This window comes from Calonectris borealis, chromosome 11, assembly GCF_964195595.1.
Source record: "Calonectris borealis chromosome 11, bCalBor7.hap1.2, whole genome shotgun sequence".
Lineage (NCBI taxonomy): Eukaryota > Metazoa > Chordata > Aves > Procellariiformes > Procellariidae > Calonectris > Calonectris borealis.
The window spans coordinates 14,128,698-14,142,904 of record NC_134322.1 but is presented as its reverse complement, the minus strand read 5'-3'; the positions used below and the strand labels follow the sequence as shown (position 1 = coordinate 14,142,904).

The 14,207-nt window shown below is 40.9% G+C and overlaps 1 protein-coding gene across 3 annotated transcripts in view; it reads left to right on the top strand.

The window, feature by feature from the left end:
• Positions 1-14,207, top strand: part of MYO5A (myosin VA) — a 97,682-nt gene that overhangs the window by 53,086 nt on the left and 30,389 nt on the right. For all 3 annotated transcript variants that reach the window (XM_075160089.1, XM_075160088.1, XM_075160090.1), the window contains 7 exons: positions 1,228-1,311; positions 4,810-4,971; positions 6,573-6,670; positions 7,363-7,449; positions 7,548-7,656; positions 9,165-9,376; positions 10,866-11,022. In XM_075160089.1, the coding sequence (XP_075016190.1) occupies positions 1,228-1,311; positions 4,810-4,971; positions 6,573-6,670; positions 7,363-7,449; positions 7,548-7,656; positions 9,165-9,376; positions 10,866-11,022 (909 nt within the window). The remainder of the gene's footprint in view (positions 1-1,227; positions 1,312-4,809; positions 4,972-6,572; positions 6,671-7,362; positions 7,450-7,547; positions 7,657-9,164; positions 9,377-10,865; positions 11,023-14,207) is intronic.

Genomic DNA, 14,207 nt, shown 5'->3' with positions numbered 1-14,207 from the left:
AAGCTAAAAGTAGCTCCAAGCAGGTATTGGCAAAGCTCTAAGCTCTGATGCGCTGTCTGTGCTAAGCATTTTACGCTTTCCTGTGTGCTTACGTGAATGCATACAGACATCTTGAAGGAAAAAGTAAGGCTGTAGCTGGTGGGTTAGTAACCTTTGTGCCTCGGCAGTTGTCTGCTCTGGGAGAAGGCAGAGATTCTGCTGCCCTCTCCTGGCATTGTCTCCCGCACTAAGAACATTAATGGTACCCGAGGTAATGTTCAGAGTGGGCTTTCAGCTGTGGAGAGACCTTGGGGAGATCCTTTGCCGCCTTCCCCCGTAGGAATTTTTTGAAATGTTTTGCAGCTCGGGGTATAGTGTCGTTGTGTAAGCACCGATAAATGGCTGTACTGAAAGAGGGGCTGCTGATGGCTATCAGTCTGTGTGCTCTGAAAGAATAAAATTGCTGCAAGGGTCTGCTCTTGTATTTTATAGTCTACACTTCTGCTGATACAAGATTGAAGAGTTAGCGTGAGACACTTCATGAGAGTTAGCATACTTACATTAATTAATATTGAATTCTAAGGTTATAGACTTTTGACAGTAGTTTTTGGGTTTTGCTCAGCCTTGAATTAGGACAGTGAAATAAATACTAGGTTTTTATCTGACACTTTGGCTGCTCTTTGGTCCAGGAGACTCTGTGGCCCTGTGGTAGAGGATTGTTATGTATTGTCATAACATTCAGACTTTTTATTGCTTCTGGTAAAAATAGTCTTTCTGAGTACAAATGAGACATTTTCATAATAAGCTGCAGGCAGATCTGCTTATTGCGTCTCAGCTAATGAGATGAGATGAGATACTTTGTTCTCAGTTGCATCCGGATTTCACACAATTTTGCAGCCCTGATAACTTCAGTGGAGGAGATACTCAACACACATTTTGATTCTTCACCTTTACGGTAACCATTCAATCATGCTATCTTACCACAAGCATCTCTCAGCAGTGAAATATATCTGGTATAATGCAATAACAGGATTCATCTCTACATGTTTTAATGTTTCACATTTTACTGGAAAGCACTCTTTTTGAGGAAAATCCATATTTAACAAAGATGCACTTGGGAGCTGATATTTTCAACATCCACAAGAATTATCTGTTTTAAATGTGAATGTTACAGCTGGTGAATTCTATGCAAAATATTCCTATTAAATACTTTTAATACTTACTTTTTTGTAAAATGATGGTTTTCAGGTGGAATATCAATGTGAAGGCTTTTTGGAAAAGAATAAAGACACCGTTTATGAAGAACAAATTAAGGTCCTAAAATCAAGTAAGGTTAGTATAAGGATTTTTTTTTAGTTCTTTTGCAGTTATGAATCCTTGAATTAAAGGTCATATAAAATTTCTTATAAACCTAGGAAATATTTCTCCCTTAGTATCAGATCAACTGAAATTGAACATAGTTTGTGTCTTACTTGGCTATCTCTATGAATTTAGAAAGTCCTGTAGCCTGATTTTCCTCTATGTAAGATCAGTCTATGTTTAGCCACTGATTTCACTGTTTGGTTTTTTTGTTTGCGTTTTTGTTTTTCTTTTTTTTTATTTTTTCACAAAACTTTGATATATTTTCTGTAAAGGCATCAAGGACTTCTAATATACTGTAGTAGTATAAGAAGGCTTAACAGTTAAGCCCTTAATTTTGTAATGTGAAAACAGAAGCTCCTTGTTTATGGCCTTACAATTGAGCAGAAAATTTCTGGAGGAGAGACAAGTTCTGTTCCAGAAGCAAAACAAGAGAGGAGTGAAATGTATAGACCCTAAGGACACAAACCAGAATTTACGGGGTCTTGCCTTCTTGATATCTATGAAAGAAAGATAACATCTGAATTGAAAAATACTGCATGAAGGAATATTATAGAACAGACCTTCATTGGCATCGTCTGCTTTTTTTAATGGCAAAAATGCTAGTTGTGCTCTTCTGAAATGTAAAGGCAATTAACTTGACATTGCGCTGTGGTGGCTGTTGGGAATTTGCTAGCTCTAATGGCCCAGGAAGTTGGGTATCAAGGACAGGCTATTTAAAATTATGCTATTCTATCAGGAAAACCAACATTTTTCTCTTCTGTTTCTATTCTGAGCAGATATATGAAGCTAAATGATTAAAACACGTAATATAATGAAAAACCACAGCAGACTTTCCACCGAGAGAAGCGTTGAAGTGGTTTGAGTGAAGTTAGTTGCTGTGGGGGGGGAGGCAGGTGGCATCCTCGGGGCGCCGGCAGGGACCAGCCGCCTGGGTAGCTCCAGCTCTGCCATGGCGTAGCAGTGCGCTGTGCAGGGCGGAGGTGCAGGGGTGCTCCGAGGGATGTAGTCCAGTGAGTAAGGGATGATGGGGACATAGCTGCCATAAGAGCATGACAACAGCTTGGGCAGGCTCATTAGGTTGAGTCAATTCAGTCTAAACACTAAGAAACAACATGGTTTTCCCCAATGGTAAATTTTACCAAAACCAGTGTTTTAAAAAAAAAAAATTCAACTATGAAGAAAATAGATTTTCAAAAGAAGAATGTTTCATTTTTATTTTTCAGCAGGCCTTCTAAAAAAGTAATTGTAGTGGGATTGCATTTCTGATTTTTTTTTGTTGTTGTTGTTGTCGCTGTTTCTGGGTTTGTTGTGCCCATTCAACAGAAGGTAATTCTAAATTGAATGCATCATCTGTCATCCTCCCCATGCCCATTCTCACATACAGCTCGAATGCTTTTTTGCTTTCCGACGTGCATGACACACGCTGCCCTTGGCAGGCACTGTAGTGTTTAGCTATTTGTTTTGGCCTTCTCTGTAAATCCACCCACAGGACCTCTTTGAACTAGTTCAGTTTCCATGCATGTATCATGAAAGCAATACAACAGTCCTCAGCTTTCATGCTTGCTACTGGCATGTCGTTAAAATCTTCTGTTGTGGCTGTGTATTGAAAGAAGTGATCTGTAAGATTGTTAGCAGCATGTCTGTTAAGTCGTCTGAAAAAATTACAGGGAAAAAATGCTTGCTTGCTTGTTTTCTACCACGTGAGTTATCTGCCCTTTGATCAGTGTTTTCCCGCTCTTTGAACACTCCTGGTGTTCTGCGAAACAAAGAAAATTGGTAAGATACTAAAAACTAAAACCAAGCAAAAACATGAATGCCCCCACAGCGTGGATCATCTCAGCAATGCTCTCCTGTTGTTGACCTCTGCTGCAGAAGGCCATACATTGCTCCTTTCTTCTGCATGCGGTAACTGAGGCAGTGTCTATGAAAATGGCGCCTTTGAAATGCACCTGCCCATTTTTACAGGCAGATTTTCCCAGGGTTGGAAAAAGGGAATGAAACTTCTGTGCTGGTAGCTTACAAGAGCTCATCCATCTGCAGTCCAGACACTGGGGACCCCCTTCCCACCTCCACCCCTGGTGTGAGAGCATCAGGAGTTTCAGACAAAGCATATTGCATTCAAATAAGTTTCCGTACGGGATGAAAAGACTTGGCTCTGTAGCTCAGATGCCTGTGCACGCCGACTCCATCTGACCGCGGGCAGCTGAACGAGCTGGTGGTGGCCCAGTCATCCTGACCTCTTTGTTGAGTCAGTGGAAGGAGATGGGCTAAATCACCCTCTGGAAATGCCATTCTTCCACCAACTACAGAGGTAATCTAAGGTGATCACGCTCCTAATCCAGCAGACGCAGGTGAGATAAAGTTAAGCTGTGATATTCCTTTTTTAGTTCAGGAATTTAGGATACTTTTGTAGCATTCATAGTCATTATATTATGCTGGAGTGCTGTGCTGGATGCTACTGAGGAACGTTTGATGCCTTCTGCTAGCCCATCTGGCGCAACCACAGAGCACAAGTACCATTTAGTTGTGCAGCATGTTTCATTGGATATCGTGCATGCTCACCAAGTTTTATAAGGCAAAACCAATTTTTTTATTTTTTAGGTTGTACTTAGCCCAAGCACTTTCTAGTACTGAAAATTGAATGCTCCTATCTCTTGGGACAAAATGCACAGATGCTAGATAAAAGATTATTCATTGACAGGTAGAGAAGTTCAGATTTTCTTCCTCTTATAATGCTTCTGAAGTGCTATAGTTGTCAGTAGAAAGACCTGGCGGTGTTATTTTTAGTTACAAGTCATTTCAAAGCAGCTATTATATATGGGTATATTTTGTAGTCATTAGAGAAAGGGAACCAGAAGCCCTGTGTGATATTTGGAAAGATGTTTCAGGTTTTTCCACCCACTCCTACTGGCCTGAGAGTGGATCTTCAGTCAGCTAAAATTTGGCTAATGTTTTTTTTTAGTTGATGGTTCCTCTTTTAAGTTGATTATTTCAATTTAGAGTGATATAGCAGGAATATTCTTTGTTGCCTGCTGGGTTATTCAGTGTCCTAGATATTTCTCAACCACAAAGGAGTCTGATGCACCACTGGAATATGAGAGGACCCTGTGTTTCCTTCTTAGGTCAAAGCAGCCATACATAATTGCAATTGGTACTTATGAAACTGCTGTCAGTATCTAACAGTTTCACATGGAAGCTATTGCTGGCTCTATGAAAAAACCTTCAAATCAGAATTTTGTCTTCAGAAGGAGACTCACTGATCAAACCTACAAAATTTTTAGTATTAAATCATGGCCCACTTACTATACTACTAGCTTGAATGCTTTTTTGCGTTTGTCCCCATGTGGAGTTCAACAAAAACCCAATGCTTACAAAAACTGAGCCTGGATTCTAACTACCTTAAGCACAAACGGGTGCAATCACTTGCTGGATTCTTACCCTCTGTATTTTTTCTGCTGTTATATCAAGTTTAAGCTTCTCCCAGAGTTATTCCAGGATGAGGAGAAGGTCCTCAGTCCCACATCAGCAACCCCTTCAGGGCGTGTGCCTTTGTCTCGAGCGGCTGTAAAACCAGCCAAGGCCAGGCCAGGTCAAGCCAGCAAGGAGCATAAGAAAACTGTGGGACATCAGGTGAGTTTGAAGATGCAGCTCTATTAAATAATCTCACCCTCTCCCTCCCTCTGTCTCATAGGTCTCAAGGTGTACCGGTGCTTCTTGGGATCCCTTGTGATTTTGAGATAGGTGCAGCTGATTATGACTTACAGTTTGGAGCAAATATACCTTAATTACTAATATATTTTGGGCCACAATTTCAGGGAGCTCAGTTCTTATTGTGGTGCCAAAACAGAAACTCATGTTTTTCAAAATAGATTTAACATGCTGGATGCTGAGAAGCTTTGAAAATCTTACACTGGGTCTTTTTGATCATCTGCCACATTGTCTGACTCAAATCAAAAGTGGGAGTTCAGTCCCCAGAAAACTTGGTTCCAGTTATCAATGGGCTAAATATAAAATATCCACGTGTATGCGCCAGAATTAAATTAAAAGTATGCAGATCTGTATGGGTGGAGAACTCAGTACCCCTTTGATACTTTCTAACAGGTGTTTTCTCAAGATGGTTCTGTCCCCAGTCAGTGCTTTATATATGCCAGATTGTCGCTTGGACTATACATAGGAGCCAAGGGGAACTTTTTTGACAGTTTACTACTCAGTTTTTATCTACTTGCCAGCCTGTACCACTTTGCTAGTGCTTGGCATGTGTTCGTGGCACAGGCTGCAAATTCCGATCTTCTGCAATTCGTGCAAGAGAACCCCTGCCCAGTTACCCTTTTACTTTGAACTTCATTTCTGATTTTGCAAACAGACAGTATCCTGAGGCTGGTAGAGGCCTAACAGTTTTGTTGCAGACTGAAACTATGAGTTAAAGTCTTAGGGCTACTCTCATACTACTCCTATCAATCAACCATGTATATTAATTTATAAATTTTAAAGAAAGCTAATACAAAAGTGATTTTTATCATATTCTGTGTAGAAATAGAGGTTGGCTTAGAATCATGAGTTCAACAGAAAGAGGGAAATCCATACCAATATGTTTAAAACATCTAAGACATGTTTTCATAGTTTTTTTATCTATTAAGGTATTCTGTGGTTAGAAGGATATACTGCAGTACATTAGGTATTTGTGGTCCTGATACTTCTTTAAAAGCAAAGCTCCTAAAGCTGTCAGATATTGGACTTTCAAAGTTCTCTTCAGTAGGTCTGACATCGGGATCAGTGGAGCTGAAGGAACTGATACTTTTTTTTTATTACCACTCTGTTGATTTTAAATTTGATTTAAAATTTATTTAAAGTTAAATGGCTATTTAGTAATATGTCATGAGGTTTAGTCATGAAGAAGTGGATTAGACAAAGATTAGGGTAGATGAGATAGTCAAAAGCTGAAAATAACTCAGTCTATCCCATGTTTTTGTAATTTATCACATGCTGATAGGGGAGCTCTACTGCTGTAAAGCCTAACATTTAGAAGTCTCACTGTAACATAATTCACCCAAAGATGGTATCTGAAACTAAAATCTATTGCCATAACAAAAACAAGCTGGTGTTTATGACCGAAAGCATTATTACAAATAAGCGAATATCCCTAGGTCCGCTTCCTGAGGTTATCTCAAACATGACTAAGCTTATTGAGGCTTTTCCCTGATATTTTTCCCTTTTTCTTTTTTTTCAAATAGTTTCGAAACTCTCTTCATCTGCTGATGGAAACCCTGAACGCTACAACTCCACACTACGTGCGCTGTATTAAGCCTAACGACTTCAAGTTTCCGTTCACGTAAGCTGGTTCTTGTGTGGTTCGTATAGCCTGTGCATGGGAGGGAATTGCCCAAAGCCTCAGAGGTTCGAGGTTCTGCTAAACCTTGCTCACTCAGGAGTGAAGTGGTGTGTCTCCTTTCTCTTGTTATGGACTCATTGTGCGTGTGTACGGGTACTTACAGCAGGAGATGTTTGGGATGAACAGAGGGAGAAATACTTCCCGACGCTTTTTTTTGTTTGTTTATGGTGATATATGAGGAAAAATACCAGCATTTTCATTGCTAGCTGTTCTAAATGTGACTGGCAGTTTGCACTCCTTGAGGTCATTTGACATTTGCTGGAATTTGCTTTTGCAGATTACAACGTCTTATTCCTTATCTTTTTTTCATAAATGAACTTGCTTGGAGCTTTTCTCAAAAGTTTGCTTAAAATCCAGGCTCACAAAGACTCCCATGGCTATTGGGCAGGCCGGCGGGAAGCAGGACAGGACAGGCAGCTTGCAGCAGCCGACGGGCTCGGGCAATTCCCCGGGTCAGGCTGTCCTCTCTTATTGCTGAGTTACAGAAGCACTGGCTGGACTTGTTAACCACCATCACATCCAACCTCTGCTCCCCCTCTGTGCCACTCCTGTCCCGGGTGTGCGCAGGGCCAGAGGTCCCATGTAATGCAAAACTAGCCCCACACCTACAGGCTCTTTTTATTCCTACGTAGATTCGATGAAAAGCGGGCAGTGCAGCAGCTGAGAGCTTGTGGCGTCCTGGAGACCATCCGAATCAGTGCAGCTGGCTTCCCCTCCAGGTGTGTTTGCCACTTTTCAGATTGCTTTCAGCTGCAGTTCTTCTTTTTAAGAGAATTATTGATTGTTGGGACTGACACTGTCTCTGTTTTTGGGACAGGTGGACATACCAAGAGTTCTTCAGCCGTTACCGCGTTCTGATGAAGCAGAGAGATGTCCTTGGTGACCGAAAGCAGACGTGTAAAAATGTCCTGGAGAAGCTGATTCTGGTACTAGACTTAGTGCTGAGAGCATTTGGAATCTGAAGAAGTAAAGATAGCGTCCCTTACTCCCTCATAGCCACACTATTGCAGTACTTCTATAAAGTACTAAACCACCAATATTAGCACAGGAACTGTAGAATTTCCCAGCGTATCACAGGAAAGGAAGACAGTGATTTTAAGTGTGGGTGGGTTGAGGGTGAGCCTTACCTTGCTTAACGGCAAGATGCATTAACCACACCTTAAGTAAGGTATAGTTATCTGGAGGTTTTCTAATGTGGAGGTGTTTCTGTCTGTGTATGTGTTTGTGTCTTTCACACTGCTCCTCTCAGCTCCTGTGCTGAAGTCAACCTTTTTCACTCCTTTCGTCCTCGTGACATTGTCTCCCTGCTTAGCACTGTGGCTGTCTTCGTACCTCGGCAGCCTCTTGCTTTGCCTCCTACCTCCAGCTGCAGCCCTACATTCGCAGGCTATGCCAACTACACCACTGGTGTTGCACCTGAACTGGTGTGTTTCTTGGGATTTCTTAAGGACCGATGAACAGCGGAGGGCAGGCAGGCTCCAAAGAGACAGTTCCAGCCAGTTCTCAGTAGAAGGTCGTTAATTGAGACTTACTCAGAAGTGTCGGTTAGGAAGAGAAAGAGACAAAGTTTACTGAAGATATAAAAGCAAGAAAGCTTACCTTGCTGACGTGCAATGCCAATGTTCGGATGTTTATGGAAACAAAAAAATAAATACTGTGCAGGCAGGCTGGGGCTCGACTTTTTAAATTCTGTGTCATTGGGTGGACTTAACTAAAATCTTTTGGTTTAAATGCATGTGTCTATTTATAGTGTTAATGTATAGTGTTAAATGCATCCTAAGATGTAGCTCTTTGACTGCTGTTCCTTTTAACTTAACATCAAACAATCAACAAAATTAATTTTTTTTCAATGTACCTTTGTATATTCTCAGTTTTTCCCTCCAAGGAGTACTACAGCTTATAGAGATAGAATATTATTCTCTTTCTGGTTTAGTTCTGAAATTTCAGATGTATTTGAGCAGCAGCGAGACACTTTGTTCTGTCTTAGTGCTGATGCAGTAAATGATGCGTACATGTTTGAAGCCCTAGCTGTTTTGTTTGTACTGCGTAATATGGTTGGAGATGGACTGTTCCGAGGGGTCACCTACAATTTAAGCAGGAAATTGTACCGGTGCATTGCCTGTATTGCTTTAATCCTCTGGGCCGCCTTGTCACCTCCTGTAGCCTTCCACATCTCTTACAATCTTTGTGGCATTCTTGTCTAAGCAAAAATCTTACGTTACTCCTTTAGGCCATGCATTGTATTAATTTGTTAACAGAATCATACAGAGAAAATACTCTCCTCCACTACTTACTTCAAGTCTAGGTTTACTTGAAATATTACACAGATAATTTTGCCTCTTTACTAACTGTACTTTCATTTAGCCCTTCATGCCTTTTTTTTATCCACTAACATTTAATGCTGTAACTGGTCTCTTTTTACCTCTGAAATTAGGACAAGGATAAGTACCAGTTTGGTAAGACAAAAATATTTTTCCGGGCTGGTCAAGTAGCCTATCTGGAAAAAATAAGGGCAGATAAGTTGAGAGCTGCCTGTATCCGCATCCAAAAGACGATCCGAGGCTGGCTGATGCGAAAGAAGTACGTGCGTATGAGGAAGGCTGCCATCACCATTCAGAGATATGTCAGAGGGTACCAAGCACGATGGTAAGCAATGCTCGTGGGAAAACCCACACTAGCCTCAATTCAGATCCATTTAAGTAGGACATTTAAATGTGATACATTTGTTCTCTCCTTCCTATACTGGCTGAGAGGAAACGATTTTCCAGGGAAATGAAGGAAATTAAATATAATGAATGTGTCTGTCCTGTCTGTTTTTGACCTTCCTGAGAGGACAGTAGCACCCTGGCTGTATGATGGTTAGAACAGTATGTCGTTAGTGGGAGAAGAGTACAAGTAGTACTGGGAGGTATGTTGCAGGTGAGGTAAAGCAGGACTCTTGGCTGAGTCCTTACTGCCCAGTTTCCACATGCCCTCCCAGCAGGGTCTGTCTGTCCTGCTGGAGAAGCCGTTCCTCATTCAGCGTGCAGCTGTGAAGGGAGATACATCAGTCAGAGTCATTTGTTTGGACTGACTTCTGAGGGATGGCCATGGATGGGCCAGAGGAAAGGGTAGGGGTACGGGTGGTATCAGTCAAAGACAAAGTGGTTATGAAGACTGTAAGAATCAACCTTCAGAAAGAGGCTTTCGTCAAGACGTTTTGTAATTGTCTTGCTGCGAGGGCCAAGAATGAGCAAACATTTTCTACAGGTTGAGGTGAGGAGAGGAGATCTGGAAGGTGGCATAGTGGAAATAGCTGTAAAGCTGGAGAAAAGGTGATGAGAAATTAAGCTGAGTTTATCTTGTCAGTTCTATACCACAGTTCTCGGAGGAAGTGAAAACATTTCCCTGTAAAACCTCGCAGGGTTTCTGTTAATTTGTCATTCTGTTGTACTGCTGTGGCGGTTTAACCTGGCAGGCAGCCAAATACCACGCAGCCGCTCACTCACTCCCCCCGCCCCCCCCCAGTGGGACGGGGAGAGAATCGGAAGGGTAAGAGTGAGAAAAACTCGTGGGTTGAGATAAAGACAGTTTAATAGAACAGAAAAGGGAAAATAATGATAATAAATAATGATAGAATATACAAAATGAGTGATGCACAATGCAATTGCTCACCACCCACGCTGACCGATAACCAAGTAGCAATCGGTACTTCCTGGATCACGCCTACCGTTCCTATACTGAGCATGACGTCACATGGTATGGAATACCCCATTAGCCAGCTGGGCTGGCTGTCCTGATTATGCTCCCTCCCATCTCGTGTACCTAGCTCAGTCAGTAGGCACGGGAGCTGTCCTTGGACTAGGAGGGCACTTAGCAACAACTGAAAACATCAGTGTGTTATCAACATTCTCCTCATACTAAATCCAAAACACAGCACTAGGAAGAAATTTAACCCTATCCCAGCCAAAACCAGGACATCTGCCATTCAGTAGAATAGCAAGTAAATATGCTGTATCATTGACAACGTTAGGAAGAAACTGAAGTAGAAAATGTAGCTCTTGAGAAAGAGGGTAAAGTTATAGGATGTAAAAAAAAAGTATTCAAGCACTGGAAAATAATTGCAGGTATTATTTGTAATCTTTTTCTTGCTTAGCTATGCGAAGTTCCTGCGGAGAACACGGGCTGCCATCACTATCCAGAAGTTCCAGCGCATGTATGTAGTCCGCAAAAGATACCAATGCATGCGAGCTGCTACTATTGCTCTTCAGGCTCTCTTAAGAGGTTACATGGCCAGGAACAAGTACCAAATGGTAAGAAATCATAATGTTTTACTTCTCCACTCCAGCTTTATTTCCACATAGCTTCATGACAAAGCTGATCTGTGGTGTCCTCTTGGGAATCTGAAATGTTCGTGTGCGTGCTGTTACGCATAATGCGCAAACAAAATATCACAGCGTGGGTTGAAGGACAGCACCTGGAAATTAAAAAGATCTAATACTGCAATGAACTTGTCATTTTAGAGATATTCACATTGTCATCTAATATGGATGTACTTAGACTTTCAGTGCAGTCAGTGGAGAATCTAACAGGGATTTACAGCATATCTCTTGAGAAAACGTCTTCATTTGTTATATAGAATGTCGAGGCACTTAAAATACTGAAAATCGCCTTGTGTGAATGTGCCTGCATGAGTCCAAATCAGTATTGCTCACATCAATATACATATGTGATGCACTACTATCCCTATTCCATCCCAAATTTCAGTGATTCTGAAATGGCTGATGGAATATACTGAAGGGGATTAATGTTAGCAAAGAGACACCCACGAAAATAGGAGATTAAAACTTAAGCATGGACCTTTTTTTTGGTTTTTTTAATATATTGATGTTGGTTTTGTTTCGGAGAGAAATTGATATAACCCTGTCCTAGTGATATTGATAATATTTTCCTGATTATGCTTGATAAAAAATTGAGAAATTAGAATTTGCTGTTTAGTAGTTACAGGACTGGAAGCAGAATTATGATTCAAATGGCCTACTCTACAAAATGCCGGCATGTTTCATGGCACTTTTGTCTACACAAATTGTTTTAACTAGGCTCAAAAGTCAGCCTACATTCCACTGAAAAGTTAGCTGGAAGAGTTCTATTTTTTTCCCAAGCAGGTAGATATCACAGGCATTTAACAAAAAGCCAACTAATGCTTATGTTCCATGTGTTTCTCTTTCATATTTGAAGTTTCTGTATATTTTTCATTTCTATTAAGAATTTCTAAGTAGTAAGATCCCGTGCTTGACTCAGCTGTTCTTTTGTGCAGGTATCTACTTGCCTTTTTATTGGAATTCTTAGCGTTTTCATTATTATAAACCATATTTTATGTTGTGAGATTGTATAAGATATGTTTTTAACAGTGATCTGACAGATGTGACAAAGTGAGACGTGGGTCACAGCAATACGTGGCCTAAAAGCCATCCTTAGGAAAATGGGAGATGATTCTGTATGAATGAAGTTAGTCACGTGAGCGATACACACCGCATCTGTCCTGTAGCACAGAGTTTTATAAACCTGTTGTATTCCCTCTTAATAGAGATGGCAGATTTCTGGAGGGGTCCCTGTAAGGGGTAGTCAGGCTTGCCTGTCAGAATCCCCCTCGAGCAGTGAATTGTTCGCCGCAGTAAAACATGAAGTTCTGACAAGTGCGCCTGCGGTGTCCTGTGTATTTGTTGTCCTCCGAAGGTGGAATTTTATTAAAGCTGAGATACAGCAATGGCCAGAGAGAGAAGCACAGGCTCTGCGTGCCATGGGCAGGTAAACACGGTTGTTCTGAAGTTCATGGTGATTGCAAATGAGTGAAACCGAAAGGTTGCCCTATGACAGCATACTTGGGCTGAGCCGTGACTCTGTAAGTAAAATACAGTACACGTGTTGTTCGTTAGGGTTGTGAAAGGTACCTGTTGTTGTTCTTAGAAGAGAGGGCATGTGTTGCAGTCACATGACTAATACAAGGAATTTGAAATGATTGAATCATCTATTTCACACATCCTGGGGAAGGCTTCTGCCCGAGACATTGCGATGTGCTTCTCAACAAGGAGTTCAGTTCCTCCATAGCTTTTACATAAGCTTTCCTGGGAAATACCTGGTAAATTAGGTAACTTTTCTGATACTCTCACTTTATGTTGGAGTGGCTTGTTTCCTCACTGGATTGCATGGGTGTGAGAATTCACTGGCAGATGAGGACCATCCCTGCACGATGGAGGTATTTTATGGGACTTGTTGCTTTCAAACTTGAGGTGAAGATGTTGTTGGAAGCTAGTTGTATTCGAGCTGCTCAGGCACCCACGGGTGACCTGAAGGACTATTCCAGGAAACGTGTAAGAAGGAGGCAGGAGGCAGGAGTGCTAGCTGCATGACGTGCAGTCAGAAAGACTTTGACTTTTGACCTCGCTGTACTTTTGAGAGAGCTATTTCCTTACCTCAGTGTGCTATTTAACTGAGTGCTGCTATTTCAAGTCTCATTTTTTCTTCAGAAATAAATGCTAAGGGAGAAAGTTTGTATATCGTAATCTTGCCACTTTGCCAGTGAACCTTTTAAATTCATTGATCTGGAAATTTAACGCTTCTAACACATTTCAGTTCATTTGCTAAGAAGAATAAAAGAAAATAAAATTGTTGTTACCCTACTAGTTTGTCTTATCAGCTTTGTGGTAAATCAGTGTAAGAATGCGAACTGCATGTGAACTTTAAACTATCAAATCCAAGAAGTAACATAAAATCTTAAATAGTTTTGTTCTTTAGAATAAACTGTTTAATTCGCAGAAGCTTTATTAAGTGAACTCTGAAGTTCTCAGAGTCCTGGAAGCCTTGTGGGTTTGGGCAGGCTCTCCGAGCATAGCTGTGGTCCGCCGGAATTCAGGTGCTCCAGACCTGCGGGATCTCTGATTGAATCAGTGGGTGAAGGATCCAAACCCAAGCAGTAGACTCTCCTAGTGCAAGTCTCTGGCTAACACACTGATGGCATTCTTGACTGTTTTTTGTTTAAAATTATTTTTTAAAAAATACTATGTTGGGTTTTTTTTACACCTCAAAGCTATGGTTGAAATTTCTACCATGAAATAAGTTGGAATTATTACTATATAAAATTTCTGATTAGAATAAATGGAGATTTTTCCATGCTGGCAAGTCTAAGATATGTCAAAAAAAGGAAAGAAAAAAAAAAAGAGAAAAAAAAAAGGAAAACTGACAGGAACTTGCAGTTTGGTCAGCTAGAGTACGGCTGCTGTTTTTAACAGCTGCTACAATTTACTCTGGGTTCTAGTGTGTACTAGCTGCATTGCATATCAACTGTGGTAATTTTAAAGTGTGTATTGCTGAATCCTATGCAGCTTATGTCAATGATTCTAAAATGTTTCAAGAGAAAAGATGTCGTAAAAAAAAAAAAAAAGGATTCTATTTGTAATCTTACCAACAGGTACCATATATTTTTGTAATTAGCTTGGAT